The following is a 16,467-nucleotide window of genomic DNA, read 5'->3' as shown; positions in this document are numbered from 1 at the left end:
GCGTTGCTTCCCAGGGCGTTCCTTAAGACCAGCTGACCAAGGAAGACAAAACTCAAGCCTGGTTTATAGATAGATTTGTACAAAATCCTGGTACAGAATGCAAGCGGACAGCTGGGGCACTTCGGGCCCACTCAGGGTGACACTGAAGGACAGTGGTGAAGGAAAATCCTCTAGTGGGTCTCCCTGCAAACAGTATATTGGGTTGCTTACTCTATTTGGAGTGTAAGATGGCCAGAAGTACAGACCTCGACTAATTCACTGGCAGTTGCCAATGGTTTGGCTAGATGGTCAGGGATTCAGAACGAACAGGATTGTAAAACTAGTGAAAAGGAAGTCTGGGGTAGAGGTCTAAGGATAGACTCCTTGAACACACTATACTATATACTACATATATTATTATAGCAACAGAATATATATACTATGAAAATGCTTTTTTTGCATATGAATGCCCCCCAAAAGGCATCTGCTGCAGAGGAGACTCTTAATAATGAGGTTTACAAGGGCGCCTGGGTGGCTTAGTTGGTTAAGCATCTGCCTTTGGTTCAGGTCATGATCTCAGGGTCCTGGGATGGAGCCCCATGTCGGGCTCCCAGGGGAGCCTGCTTCTCCCTCTCCCTCTGCCTCTCCCCCTGGCTTGTGCTCTCTGTCTCTCTCAAATAAATAAAATCTTTAAAAAATTATGAGGTCTACACAAGTGGCGCGATGAGAGGAATGTCAGCCAGTGGTCTCTTTCTCCAGTGCTTGCGCAGCGAGCTCATAAGCCATGGTGACAGCAATAGAGGTTATGCATGGGCTCAACAACCTGGACGTCCCTGTCCCGACCTGAGTAGTACTTCTGCCGAATATCTAATTTGCCAACAGCAGGGATTAACAGTGAGTCCCCAGTACACTAGTCCCTTGGGCATTAGCCAGCTCCCTGGCACAGGCTGATTACATCTTCTATTATGGAGGCAGAGATCCATCCTCAGAGAAAAAGAAACACATTCTGGATATACATTTGCTTCCTGCCCGTGTTTCTGGTAATACCACCATCCATGGATCCTCGGAACGCCTTATCAACCATCATGGCATTCCATGCAGCATTGCATCTGAGGCAGGAACTCTTTTCACAGCGAAGGAAGAGAAGCAGAGGGCTCATGCCCATAGATCTCACTGGTCTGAATACAGACAGCAGCATCTGGAAGGAGCTAGCCTCATTAAAAGGTAGAATGGCTTACTGAAAACTCGGCTACAGTACCAGGTGGTGCTCACGTTATAGCGTTCAGTACGTTTTGAATCAGAAAACATTATAGGATGCTCTCTCCCCCATTACCAAAATACACGGGTCTAAAAAACTGGGCAGACATTGGTGTGACTCCTCTATTACACTTCGTAACTTTGCAGGATTTTTACTTCTGTTCCAGCAACTGGAAGCTTTGCTAGTTTAGTGGTCTTAGTTCCCAAGGGTGAAATGCTTCCACCCAGGAAACAACATGGCTCCACTCAATTAGAAGATGAGACTACCCCGTGGACATTTTGGGCTTCTTATGCTATTAAACCAACGGGAGGCACGGGGGGTTGTAATCTACTTGTCAGAGTGACTGATCCTGATTATCACGGTGAAATTGGGTTACTCTTACAAAATGCAGGGAAGACGGACTATATCCAGCAGTAAGGGTTAATGGAAAACTGGAGCAACACAAAGGAGGTGGGGAGTAGGATAATTAAGGAGTCTGGTCCTTAGGGACTGAAGATTTAGGCCACCCTACCAGGTGCAGAACCCCAACTCGCTGAGGCTGCGGTTAAGGGCAGACTAGACCCAGAAGGGGCAGTGGAAGTAGGAAGCACAGACATCAACTGCAGCCTTTTGCCCTATTACAGAAATACGGACTATAACTTTATTTTCTACTTGCTTATTATACACGAGAATTTGCATTTGTTAACCATTTTTTCTTTCTTCTTCCCATTTTCATTTTATATACAACTTGTTGAAGTTAACTTTCCAACTTAGTCTCTAGAGAACGGACTATTCGGTGGGACTATGACTGGAATTGAGGAGTAACCAATACAGCCATCAGTGGATACAGGACTCTTAGGACAGCTCATTTCGGGAAAGGATGAAAACTTGTTCACTTGTAAGAAGGGTAGCCGTTGTTTGTTAGGCAGAGATACAGAGTTGTTTTCTTTGTCGTTGTTGCTGCGTAGAAGTTCAGATGTGCATAAGAGTGTCTATGGAAGTGGAGTCACCGGGGGGTGGGCTGTGCCTCTCAACTCCACAAATGCCCCCTTTTCGCCTGCTCTGTGAAAACGGATCTGGATCCTTCAGACCTTCCCTCGCCAGCTGACATGGATGCTTTGTCCATGGAGGGTTCTGGAGACACACTGTAGGAAGACAGGGTTTGCGTCCCAGTTCCACTGTGCTCGCTCAAAAGCAACACGTGCAGCTCTCTCTAGCCTCAGGTTCCCGCGGCGCCCACAGCCTCAGGGGCCCGGCTCCTGCAGTGCACAGCAGTTGCCCCGGGCGCTCCTCTCCTCCCCAGAGGGGAAGCTGAGTGAGGCACCTCCCCATAAACAGCATTTCCTGACGCACTGGAGAGTCCACTGATGGGTTCCAGCGGTCAGACTTCCAGCAAGGTCTGGATCTCAGCCTTAGACACTACGGGAACCCTACAGGTGATAGCTGTGCCTTACACCTGCTATTCTACGTCCTTTAGAGTCTCCTTATTACCGGCCCATACCCCATGAGTCCAATCCCGTTACAGTTAATAATTCTTGAAATTAAGCTTTCCCTGATCAAATTACCCTGTGGTTTCTCTGTTTTAACTGGACCTGGACTAAGGTGACACTAGTTCAGCTTGTGGACAGTGGAGGACAATTAAAGTGGGGAGACTGAAGAGACACAACGTGAAATCCACAGGACCTGGTAACAGATTAGATGAAGGAAGTACGGGTGGGGGAAGGAGGACTCCTGCTTAAATTTCCAAATTGTGTAACTGGATGATGGAACGCTACAGCTCCACAGAAACCACTGGAAAGGGACCAAGTTTGAGGAGAAAACTCACAAGCTCAGTTTTGAACAATGATGGCTTTGAACTGACTTTAAGACACCCAAAATATATCAAGAGGCAGTTGGCTCTAAAGTTCAAGAATGGAGAGAAGTCTGGGGTTAAGACTGGAGCCACCCCCTTAGGGGATAGGTGAAGCCATTTAAAACGGCCTAGGGAGAAAGCAAACTGAGGAACGGGCCTAGCACTGAGTCCTGAGGAATCTCAACTTTTATCGGCTAGACAGAGGAAGAGGAGTCAGCAAGGGACACACTGAAGCTGTCAAAGAGGTAAAGGCAAACAGGGACAGCATGGACTCCTAGAAGTCTAGGGTAGCAGCCACAGACGTGCAGGGCTCCTACCTCCCTTTACGAGAACTCGCTGTGGTTGACTGACTGCCACCGGCGGCTGTATCTTTACATCTCCCATGTTTTCAGCTCTGCCACAGTGCTTGCCGAGGCCACACTTTCTCCAGGCTGGGCCTGATCAACGGCTGAGCTTGCAGAGAGACATTTCTGCTAGATTCTTCTGACCAACTGGCAGTCTTTGCTCTGCGCCCCCCACTGGCCTGGCTGAGACTTTCTTAGAACTGCGCAGCAATCGGGTGTCCCTCCTGCCTTCCTTCCCTCCCTCTTCCCTCACACAGCCCTGCACCGCAGCCTGAAACCGCCCACTTCCACACTTCTAGTTAAGCACAGGAATGTATTGCTTTAGTCAGATATTTTGTTACCTAGAGACAAAATGCATCCCAAATGATACACCACCCACAAGCTGGCAATAGCCTAAGGGAAGGATATAAAACAAGAGGCTGGTTTAAAAACAGGAAAACATTTAATCCATTTCAAAATACACATCAGGAAATGAAATGAACCACCGGAAAAACACCTATGATGGAAGAAGGGTATTACTGGCTTCGAGCTCTTATTCCTAGAATCCTGAGGCTCTGACGCGCAGAAGACATTATCTTGCCCTTCAGATACTCCCAGATGCCCAGAAAGAAATTACACACATCTGTTAAAGAGCTCTGGCCTGCTGAAGCTAGAGGGGAGCTAGACAGGACGGGGAAAGGAGCATCAATCTATAATCAACTGATCAAAGACCAGCTGGGTGACGGTGCAGAGCCATCCCAGGTGGGTGGGCCCCTCTGATATCCTGGTGTGAACCTGAACCCACAAAATGGGTTGGCTCAGGGAATGTGCCAGTCAACCTATGTTCAACTACAGCTCTGGTATCATTACATCTTCAGCCAAAGCCCTGGGGACCAAAACCCTAAACTCCTCCTTCAAGCCCCCTGCTGGTTGGTTTCATCATTATCTCGCCTCTTCCAAATCTGTTAAGAAATGAATACAACAGACATGTAAGAGCCGGCATTCGATCCACACACATTTATCAAGTACTCGTTCTACCCTAAGCGAGGGACAGCCTGTCGCTACACATCCATACTTGTCTGTCCCCTGAAACAACTAACTCAATCCTCTTTCAGAAAATTCCCTTTTGCTTGATTTTTATCTTTCTACCCACCCCCCCACACTTTCCGTGCCAAACTTGCTTTCTAAAAAAGAACTCCTAGTTAAGCCTATAACCACAGACAAAGTCACTGAAGAGTTATCTCTAGAACGAAAAGCATCTCCCTTTAACGAGAAGCGTCTCCCTTCTTTTTCCGAAGCTATAGCTTTCTGACACTAGGGAACAAGGGTGTGAAAAGAGCAGGACGTGGTGGGGCACTGCCGTTTCTACCGTCTTGGATCTCTGCGCCTTTCGCAGAACTTCCAACAGCCCTAGGTTGGGACAGAGCAGCCCGAGGCTCGCAAGCTCTGTGCTCCTGAGGAGCCTCTCTGAGGAAGGCCCAGGGAGGCATCTGCCATTTTCAGTGGAACACAGGTGGCGGTTACTAATCATGATGACCGTGTATTCTGGATCCAGGTTTGCTGCGCCTTTTTTTATAGTAAGAAATGATGTTTCATTTAATCCATTAAGCAGATGTGAAAAGGAGCATTTTAAGAGGTGCAATCTCTTTGAAAACTGATCAAACTCTTGAATTCTACATACTCAGTGTGTTTGTAAATAAACTTACGGCATGAAAATACAAAACAAAACAAAACAAAGCTATAGCTTTTTCTTAGTCTCTGTCTTTCTTCTTTGCCAGGTACCAGGGCAGTTATAAAGAGAAACAGAGATACTCTCCTTCATGAGCTCCCGATCCAATACAGAAGACGTTAGAATAATACAGTTGGTGCTCTGGTAAAGACACACAGAAAGCGCTGTGGGGTCACGAAGAGCACTAACTTGACCTGGGATGCTGGGGAAAGCTTCAGAGCCAACTCCTAGCTGGGGTCCTGCTGATTCTAGACTCTTCCTCCTTGAAACCAGACCACACACCTCTGCAAAACTAACCTGGCCACACACATAATCACCCATAAATCTTCCACGCTTCCCTGCCCTTCTCTTTTCTAGCAATCACCCCTGGGCTCTCAGGGCCACATAATCTGGCCCCACCTCACTCCTCCATGCATCCCAATAGGTACCCAGCCTAACCAAGGCTTTAACTCAATCTCACTTCCCGCCTTCACCCACATCACTCCTCTCACTGGCCCCACACCCTATCTGTTCAGCACACACCAAGCTCGTGGCCAACCCACCTGAATGTAAGCCTCTGAGAGTGTGATCATCTGGGGCAGGATGTCAGTCACCTGCAGGTCTTGTAATTCATACCATTTGCCCGTCCCCTGCAAAAAGTATAAAGGGATGGGTTAGTCTGCTCCCTAAAACCAAAAGGTGTAGAAGGAAAGGATCACGGCAAAAAGTGAGAAAAATCAGAATAGCCACTAGACCACCACTCAGAAAGTGTCATAATTAAGAGGGTGCAAGACCTCTGCTTGGCTTCATTCAATTCAAAGAGCTTTTGGGGTGCTGATCTTGGCAGATGGAATCCCTGCCAAGGATTCCTTCAAGTACAATGGAGTCTCGCAACACTTTCAAGAAGAATTTAGGTGGGCGATAAAGAGAAAAAAGAGGAGGCCCTGTACTCCTCACCTAAGATGACTCCTTGTCACTCAAAAATGACAGACTAGACACACTCAGTTAGTTAGCAGGTGCGGTGTTAACTACTGGGAAAGCCTAAAAGTACACATCCCACCCCCCACCCCGGAGAACACAGCAACAGCCAAGAGAAGGGTCCTTGGTGGACAATCAAAATACTAACCGTTTCCTTTGGCCTATAAACCAGTGCCGCAAATACAACAAATCTACCTTCCTTCATGCTGCCATACGCAAGGAGGCAAAGAGTCTTCTGGATTATGGCACAGGCACTGCTGGAAGCTTACCTGCCTCATCCAGCCAAACTTCAAAGAAATGCCAAAGGCAGATACCATAGACTAGAGATATTCAGATAGTCCAACAGCTCAGAATATAGGAAACGTAACAAAAGCTCAGGATCACATAATCAAGCCCCCATTCCTGTTTTGAGGACTGGTTAAGAACATGGTGAAACCAGGGGCACTTGGGTGGCTCAGTCAGTTGAGCAGCCAGCTCTATTTTGGCTCAGGTCATGATCTCAGAGTCCTGGGATCGGGCCCTGCATCAGGCTCCATGCTCGGCGGGGAGTCTGCTTGAGATTCTCTCTCTCTCTCTCTCCCTCTGTCCTACCCCCACTCATGTGTTTTCTCTCTCTCTCTCTCAAATAAAAACATTAAAGGTATTAACAACTGTCTCAGAGGTGTATTTTAAAGATACTAATGAGGGGCGCTTGGGTGGTGCAGCCAGTTCAGCATCTGACTCTTGGTTTCCACTCAGGTTGGGAGATCAAGCCGTGCTGGGCTCTGCACTTGGCACAGAGTCTGCTTAAGATTCTCTCTGCACCTCTCCCCACTCTCTCAAATAAATAAATACATTTTTTTTAAAAAGCTACAAGATGACCATACATTAAGCACTTGGCCTACTTTCTAGCACACATCAAAATGCCACTAAACAGAGCAGGTTATTAGACCCACGGTCCCAGAAGACTGACCAAATTAAAACAGTTTGTGCTAGTCATCTGTGTGGTACCAAATACATCTTAAGTACATGTTGCATCCATTTTCAGCTTGAGACAAATTCAAAACAGTTTTTTTAGCTGAAAGAAACCTTTACACCAGTGCTTCATAAGCTTTAATTACACACCAGAGGGTCTTGTTAAAATGCGGATTCTGATTCAGTAGGTTTGGGTGAGGCCCAAGACTCTGCATTTCTAGCGAGTTCTCATAGGATGTCAACGCTGCTAGTTCGAGGATTCCCTTCAGGTGCTAAGGCTCTAGCCTAGGACAGTGGTGCTCAACCTCGGCTGCACAATGGCATCTCCTGGACAATTTTAACACCATGATGCCTGGTTCCCACCTCCAGAGAACCTAATGCAGTCTCTTAACTCGGACTGGCACTTTGAGCCAGGTACCTCTGTTCTGGGGGCTGCCTGTGCGCTACAGAGTACTTAGCAGCAACCCTGGCCTCTATTCCAGGTGAAAACCAATGGGTACCAATTACACTGCTCTGATGTAATTGGCCTGGAGTGGCCCAGGAATCAGGATTTAAAAATCTCCCCAGGTGACTGCAACGTGCACCCAAAACCGAGAACCACTACTGAGACGAGCCACCGACAGCTCTAGTACCTGCAGAACGCCAAAGGCCAGGAGAAGACAGGGCAAACTGGAGACAGCTGCCCACCGAAACCCCAAGGGAACCACCACCCTTCTTGGCACTCACGTGATGCAGCACATGGATCCGGTAGGAGCCCTCCGAGGGCTTGCCGTCGTGGACGATGTTGGCGATGAGGTCGTAGGTGGTGTTCTTGTGCGCCGCCTGCACCTCCTCAGACAAGTACTCTCTCAGGTCCACGTTTCTAGTGACGGTGAACATAAAGCCACGAGATCAGACAAAGGCTACCGAGGTCAGGGACATGGTCTCACATCAACGGTCTGCAGAGCTACTGAACCCTATCTTAGAAGCCCGGATCTAGGTAGGCTTGCAGAGCCATGGGAGCCCAGGGTGGTGGAAATTCACACAATTTGCCATAAACATGAGTCAAACTAGAAAGACTGGCTCCACGGGGAAAGCACACTGTTAAAAGCACATCTAGCCGTCAAAGTGCAGGGCCTCGCGTCATTCAGATGCGAACTGGAATGAGGGCTTCTGCCACTTCAGAGACACGTGGGAATGTGAGCAGGTTACACAGCCTAAGGCTCTTCTAAGACATGAAAAGGAGCGTCACCATCCCCTCTGAGATGGTGAGGATTAAGGGAGACAACAGGAGTAACCCGTCACCCTCTGCCCTCTCTGGGAATCCCGCAGCTGCAGTGTTCAGTCGATGCCCGGTCCCTAGCCTCTGGCTATGGAAGGCCTGACCTCATGATTCTGGGAGTCGCCACTGTATACAATCATTTTCACAATTTCAATATGGCAAAGTAGGCAGACCGGTAGCTCCAGCACAGAAGGGGAATTTACTCAAAGTAGAAATGCAGCCAGATGGGGCGCCTGGGTGGCACAGCGGTTAAGCGTATGCCTTCGGCTCAGGGCGTGATCCCGGCATTATGGGATCGAGCCCCACATCAGGCTCTTCCGCTATGAGCCTGCTTCATCCTCTCCCACTCCCCCTGCTTGTGTTCCCTCTCTTGCTGGCTGTCTCTATCTCTGTTGAATAAAATAAAATCTTTAAAAAAAGAAAAGAAATGCAGCCAGAACCAGGCCTGGGAGAAGAAGCAAGAACCAAGGGAGCCACATGACCTCTTTTCTGCTTCTGACATTGGCTTGTTTTTCTCCCTCCTTTGGCAGCCCCACTTTCTCTTCTTTAGGTGACCCACCCTGGCTACTCCACAGCTTCTTAATTTCTCAGTTCTGGTTGCCAAAAGAAACTACTGACTACGTTCCTTCAACTGGGACTGAGAAATATCTATTTTATTTTGAATATGTGAACATTCACTTTCAAATATGGAGAAGCATTCTTGAATCTGGAATAAAATCTCCTTTTGTGTTTTCTGTGTTGGATTCTGACCATCAGTTGAAGCATAAATGTATATACCAGTTACTGCAAAGTCAAGTGCTATGATAAATGGCAACTATGAAGACAGGACGAAGACAATTGTGAAGAATTTTCCTATAGTTAAACAGGGAAACAGAGTGACCATTAACATGAATAAGAGAGACTACATCATATTTCTAATCGCTCTAGAACTGATGTGCTGTCTGAGGTACTACCACTCAAAACCTGAACTCCAGTAACGTCATCCGTGAGGGATTCGTGGGAAATGCTAACAATGGTCTTGTCCGTGGTCACCTCCAGATGTACATCTCCCTCTGAATTATAGACTGTGATTATATTACCTGTCCAGAAATACAAATGTAAACCATGTGGTAATAAACACACACGCAACTTTGTTCTTACTATGTAGCTTTCTACATGTTAGTGACAGCTATTTACTTCTACAGACTAACAGTGTACCACATAAACTGTAACATTTATTGTTAAAGATAATTTACAGAGGAGTTGAAGGAGATGCGTGTGAGCTCCAGAGAGCCAGAAGGCCTGCTGGCTGCTCACAGCTGTCTTCTCCAGCTAGCTCTCCTCAGCTTCAACAACAGCTGTCCAGACTTGTTTGTCTGAACAAGTCCTAGACATCTTCAGGAGTATTAATACTCAGGTTTTCATGACTGAACCAAAACTGTTCAGTGATAAAAGGAAATGAACACATGTTAAATCATTTTGTTTTAGAAAAGAGCCGAAGGAGCCACTACGCTCCTCTCCCAATCAGAACAGTCCAATCCGGAGAACACCTAATTAGCTGGAAGTGCAGCTTTAATCCTATGCTCCAAAAACCCTACCTCCAAAGGAGCAGAGGGCACCCAATCGCTGCAAGTCTGATCAACCTCTAGTAAAAAGATGTGTTATGAATAAAACAGGAGAAAAATAAGGTATGAAAAGAATCCTTTTCAAAAAGTGGAGAATTTAGGGGCGCCTGGGTGGCTCAGTCGGTTGAGCATCCGACTCTTGGTTTTGGCTCAGGTCATGATCTCACGGGTCATGAGATTGATAGAGCCCTGCATCAGGCTCCTTGTTCAGCATGGAGTCTGCTTGGGATTCTTTCCCTCTTCCTCTCCCTCCCCCTCTGCCCCTCCCCCAGCTTGCACATGTGCTCACTCAACCACTCTCTTTCTCACCCACGCATTCTCTAAAATAAATCAGTCTTAAAAAAAAAAAAAAAAAAAGGTGGAGACTTTAGCTAATCTAGAACCATATTACTCTAAAAGTAATTATAGTGCATAAAGCATTTAAAGTACAGGTTTCCAGAATTAGTCTCTAAAAGGCTGACTAGCTAAGAATTTATCTTTTTCTCAACTTCTCCAAAGTAAGCTTTCCAAAGGACAAACTACTGAAGTCACTTACCAAAAACCTAAATGCAACTGGTAGCCAAATAAACATACTCCAGGTGCAATATAAAAGAAACCAACGGAGTAAGGCCATTTCTGTGGTGACTGAGCAGGGACTATTATCGATACACAGTCCTCCTTCCTCCGGAACTGCCCTCCAGTCAAGAGCACTCCCTCCTCCCAGGAACACACTGGTGACTGTGGAAACTCCCAAGAGTCCAGTACTGAAGGAAAACCCCACCACATGGACTTTCAAAGAAAGGTCCCCTGTGGTCTCACTCAAGGTAGCAGAGAGCTGGCTTCCATGTCCCCAATCTCACTCTGTCACACAGACAAGATGCTAGTGAAGCACGAGAAGAGCAAGTGAGAGATTCTCCTGCAATGCTAACTACAAAGGTGTTCTCCCTCACCCCTTAGCTGTTCTCAGAGTCTTGGCGATCATGGAACCAGGAATAATAAAATGCTATTCTTGGAAGGACCCCGAGGGTTCACCTAATCCAACCTCTCATTTTATCCACGTCAGAGTAACTCCAGAAAATATGTAACCAACCTGCCCAAAGTCACACAGCTAGAATGGCACAGCACTCGGGCCTCTTTATTTTCACATACTACCCTCTGAAACACTACCAGAATTAAGAGCTGGAACCATTTTCAAAGGAGAAAACTGGCAGTCTTGGTATGGTTTGGGCAACTGGGAAACGGAGAGGGATGGAGAGAGAGAAAGGAAGAGATGAGCACTTACACATTACAGCTCCCACACTTCGACAAGAAGCTCCCTTAGGGCTCCACTCTTACCTAAACACCAGCAAAGACACCCTTACTCCTCCTGCCAGTCCTGCCTCCAGGTTTCTCCGTGTTCTCAGAGATATCTTCTTCAGGGTGTGAAAAACCATGTCTCCTGAGAACTGAAAAACTGTCTACCCCCAAGAGCCTCTTGCAGGAGCTTTCTGAGTTAGAAAGTAGTAAAATGAAAGCATCTGGCACAACTCCTCCCCAATTTGCATTAAAATACTCATAGATGTTCATAAAAAGACAAATGCATGGTAAACATTAAAAATAAAACCATATATCAAAATTTATCTTTCTCACCAACAGGGAAGGACCCCAAGATGGCAAAATAAATGTGGAACCATCCCCACTGTTTGTGCCTAACTACAGTATGCAAGAAGACGCAAAGACCAGCAAATAGACAGACTCTAACTGCTCGGGATCATCGTCAAAGCCAGACAGAATCCTACCTGTCCTGCCCTACTTTCATCAACATTTTTCCCTACACTAAAAGACTATACTTCACAGCAAGCAACAGGAGAGAAGATGAAAGGGCTGCCTCGAGGTAAACATCTATCTTTGAAGTCCCTGAAATATTTATATCCTTCCAGCAACCCTTAACTTACATCATGTAGGTAGGCTCTGTTCCCAACAATCTCTAAGACAGTCCAAAATGAATAATGGTACAAAAATATGAAAAGAGATTCCGGCTCACTCCCCCTAAGAGGAAGTGAAGCAAGGTAATACTCACGTAATAGGGAAGTTGACAATGGTTGGATTCTTCTCCACAAAGAAATTGTTTTTAGTGAATCTCTTAATACAAAAGATGAGATATGGAGGCAGCTTGGTGAGCTGGAAGCGTTTTAGAAAGTTCTCCTTGTAGGTCTTATATTCCTAGACAGAGTGAGAAGGAAATTATCAATTTAGTGCGGGAGTACTGGGGCAAGGGTGTGAGTTTTGTTTTGGTTTAGATTTTTAATATGTAATTCTGCCTTCGCTTAAGAATTCAGAAGATGGGGGCGCCTGGGTGGCTCAACTGGTTAAGCGTCTGCCTTTGGCTTGGGTCATGATCCAGAAGTCCCAGGATTGAGTCCTGCATTGGTCTCCCTGCTCAGCGGGGAGTCTGCTTTTCCTTCTGCCTCTGCCACTCCCCCTTGCTCATGCATTCTCTCATGCTCTCTCTCAAATAAATAAATAATCTTTAAAAAAAAAAAAAGAATTCAAAAGACACCTGATCCCAGAAGCCACGTAAAGGCTTAGGGACAGCAACATGTCTAAGGCTGCCTAAAAAACAACTGCGGGGTCATGTTTACACCAGCATGTGAGCATACTGCTGAACTCCATCCACGGCAATGTGCGTATGCTTCCAAGGAAAACAAAAATGTCAGATGAAAAAATGGTTAAAAACTGCAGAATTAAAACCACAAAAGTCTTGGAGTGCTTGGGTGGCTCAATCAGTTAAGCATCTGCCTTCAGCTCAGGCATGATCTCCAGATCCTGAGATGGAGCCCCGTGTCAGGCCCCCTGCTCAGTAGGGGGTCTGCTTCTCCCTCCCCCTCTCCCCCTCTCCCCCACACATGCTCTCTCTCACTCTCTCTCTCTCAAATATATAAAATCTTTCAAAAAAAAATAAAACCACATAAGTCTCACTGAATTCAAAATAAGGAAGAACCTCCTGACCACGAGAGGCATACACCCACAGAACGTCACCTCTGAAGCAGTGAGGGACCCCTCATTATCAAGGGTATGCTAGCAGATGTAAGAGCTAAAACCACAAAAGACTTGGAAGAAAACACAAGAGTAAATTTTCATGACCTGGGATTTGACAACGGATTCTTACGTATGAAACCAAAAGCACACACTTCACAAGAACACCTAGACAGCATTTCATCGAAACTTAAAACTTCTGTGCTTCAAATGATACTATCAAGAGGGTGAAGCTGCAGTCTACAGAAGAGGAGAAAATGTTTGCAAAATCAGACATCTGATAAAGGACTGGAATCTAGATTATATAAAGCACTCCTACAAGTCAATCATAAAAAAATAACCCAGGTAAAAAACATACAAAGGATCTGAATAGACAGTTCTTCAAAGATGATACACAAAGGTCCAAGGAGCACATGAGAAGATACTTAGCAGCATTAGTCATCAGGGAACTACAACCCAAAACCATAATGAGCTACCACATGACACCTACTAGGGTGCCTCTCACCCAGAAGACGAACAGTAACGAGTGTCGGGCAAGACGCCGACAAACTGGAACACGCATTCACTGCCGACGGGGACACAACATTGTGCAGCCACCTCAGAAAACAGCCCGCAGTTCCTCACATGGCTAAACAGAAGAGTTACCACACAGCCCAGCAATTCCGCTTAATTACCACCCGAGAAGAATGGAAACGCATTCACAGGACAACTTGTAGACTAATATTTATGGCAGCATTATTCACAGTAGCCAAAAGGTAGAAACAATCCCAAATGTCCATTAACTGACAACCAGATAAACAAAGTATGGTGTATTCACACAATGGGATATTATTTCGCCACAAAAAGAAATGAAGCAGCAACACATGCTACAACATGGACGAACCTTGAAAGCATTACACTAAGTGAAAGAAGCCAATCACAGAAGAGCACAGATTACAGGATTCCACTTGTACAAAATGTCCAGAATAGGCAAATGCAGAGAGACAGAAAGTAGATTAGAAAATTGCCGGGGCGCCTGGGTGCCTCAGTCTGCGATCCGGCCCCGCATCAGGCTCCTCCGCTGGGAGCCTGCTTCTTCCTCTCCCACTCCCCCTGCTTGTGTTCCCTGTCTCGCTGCCTCTCTCTCTCTCTGTCAAATAAATAAATAAAATCTTAAAAAAAAAGAATGAAAAAAAGAAATTGCCTACAGCTGGGGGAGATGAGAAAGTTGAGAAGGTAAGTTAAGGGTAATGAAAACACAAATAACGAAAATGTTGTAAAACTAACCGTGGTAGTAGCACGTATCTGTGGATATAGTAAAAACCAATCAATTATAAACTTTAAATGGGTTCATTATATAGTATGTGAATTGTATCTCAACAAAGCTGTTTTTTGTTGTTTTTTTTTTTAAATCAAGTTCCCCTGTCACATGATGAGTAACCTGAGAGCACTGGAGAAATAAGCATTCCATCTCTACTACACACACCATAGATACCTTTCTGGTAAATTCTTGGTCATCTATAGGTATAAGCACTACTGGAAAAAATATCTTTTTGTTGGTATCAAGTAACTTCTGCGTGGTTGAAATAACATACTGTATTAAAAGCAAAAAAAAAATTGTTTAAGGTTTTTTTTGGTTTTATTTCAATTTATTCATTTGAGAGAGAGAGAGCATGAGTGGGGGGCGGTCAGAGGGAAAAGCAGACTCCCCACTGAGCTCAGAGCCCAACTCAGGGCTGCGGGGCTCAATCCCAGGACCCTGAGATCATGACCTGAGCCAAAGGCAGATGCTTAACCGACTGAGCCACCCAGACACCCCTAACGGTTTTTATTGTTAAGTAAGCTCTACATGTGGGGCTCGCACTCACAACGCTGAGATCGGGAGTTGCATGTTCCCCTGACTGAGCCAGCCAGGTGACCTCCCCCCACACCCACCACCACAAAAAAGTGTTTTTAATCAGGTAAATGCTAAGAGATTTCACTGCCCACATCTGAATCTATGAACAAGTGGACACAAGAAGCATTCACTTTAATTATCTCAGACTAGGGAAGGATATAACACATAAATGATATCACAGCATAACACACAGTTTCCTCAGGAGTTCCAGAAATCGTGGGGGAAGAATTTCACCATAGACAGCAGTACCACATTCATACAGCAAGGATCAATTCAGCTGTAACTACACATCACATTGTAACAGCACTGTTAATTTTACTGGTTTCAAAATGTTGTTTGCATAACTCATAAATGTATTATAATTTCATACTTGCTTAAAAGCCATAGGTATTAATGAGCTTATACCAAAGTTTACATTTACGCTAATTTAAGTATTATTATAGTAAAAATAAATGTAAATCAATACTGAGGGCTCAAGGGAATCTTAATATTACTTAAGTTTGAACAAACAGTGATAACAAGTGTGCCATGGCTGAAAAAGCCAGATGAAAAATCAGGAGTTTAGATTCCCAGCTCTGTCACTCAAAACCATAAAATAAAGAAACTGAGCTACACAAACCCTAAGGTCTCTCTTTCACCTCCCTAAAATGAAACAAGTCTAAATAACATCTTAGGTATCACTGTTACCAATCTCTGTGCGTGTGTGTGTGTGTGCACACGTGTGTGCATGTGTATGGGTGTGTGTGAGAGAGAGACACAGGCAGCTGCCACTGTCCATGGATATCCAGGGCTGTTTGTGCTTACTAACCTTGCTAACAGTATCTGACAATGAACTGGGGCATAAGACGGAAACAGTGACGGAGGTCAGGGGAGGCGTGTTTTAGAGTGCTGGGGGGGCTGCCTAGCTCACAATTGAGACTTTTCGAGGAAGGGCCCCTAAGTCACAGGGTCCTTGAACAGAAAAGACACCTGATTCCAGAGGGTCTTTCAACTCCCTCCGGGGAACCTAGAGCAGCGTGGCAGAGGCTGGGCCTTGGGGATAAGGTAACAGCAGCCTGTACAAGGGACAATCACAGACCACCACTTCTGACAACCCCCTTGCTCTCGTTCCGTCCTTCCCAAGTCCTGCTCAGGTCAAGTCTTCCTAAGATCCTAGGGAGATGCCTTCCAATAAAGTTTCTCTTTTAGTGAGCTTTCTGTTGGTATTTAATATCTGAAAGCAAAAGAATCTTAGCTAATGAAGAGAAAGGGCAGAAAGGTTTTGGAATGAGACATTAAGTTAGAAAAAAATCTCCGAGTAAATTCTCCCAAAACCAAAAGGATTAAATTTGTCTGGCATGAAGAAGTAAATTAAACCAAGGAACAGTTAATTCAGTAGATAAAAAGACACTTTTAACTTCATAAGAAGTAATATTACAGGGCCACCTGGGTGGTCAGTCAGTTAAGTGGCTGGCTTTTGATTTTGGCTCAGGTCATGATCTCAGGGTCCTGGGATTGAGCCCTGCATTGGGCTCCCTGCTCGGCAAGTAGCCTGCTTCTCCCTCTCCCTCTGCCCCGCTGGTGCTCTCTCTAAGAAATAAAATCTTAAAGAAAAAAAAGCGTCAAGTACAGTTCTCAGCAGGACTTTGTGTCTCCAAGAACCACTGCTCCCTCTGCTCCTCCCCACCCCCCACCCAGCTTGCAGGCCCGCCCATACATGCT

General features: G+C 45.7%; 1 protein-coding gene across 1 annotated transcript in view; it reads right to left on the bottom strand.

The window, feature by feature from the left end:
• Positions 1-3,835: 3,835 nt before the first annotated feature.
• The window catches only part of USP39 (ubiquitin specific peptidase 39), a 28,536-nt gene continuing 15,904 nt past the window's right edge, over positions 3,836-16,467 (bottom strand). The window contains exons 10-13 of the mRNA XM_045808841.2: positions 11,935-12,077; positions 7,758-7,893; positions 5,663-5,749; positions 3,836-4,353 (exon numbers count right to left, since the gene is read on the bottom strand). Coding sequence (XP_045664797.1) covers positions 4,306-4,353; positions 5,663-5,749; positions 7,758-7,893; positions 11,935-12,077 — 414 coding nt within the window. The 3' untranslated portion in view covers positions 3,836-4,305. The remainder of the gene's footprint in view (positions 4,354-5,662; positions 5,750-7,757; positions 7,894-11,934; positions 12,078-16,467) is intronic.

Source organism: Ursus americanus, chromosome 7 (genome assembly GCF_024610735.1).
Source record: "Ursus americanus isolate L20-20 chromosome 7, mUrsAme1.1.p, whole genome shotgun sequence".
NCBI lineage: Eukaryota > Metazoa > Chordata > Mammalia > Carnivora > Ursidae > Ursus > Ursus americanus.
This window is presented reverse-complemented; position numbering and strand designations above follow the sequence as displayed.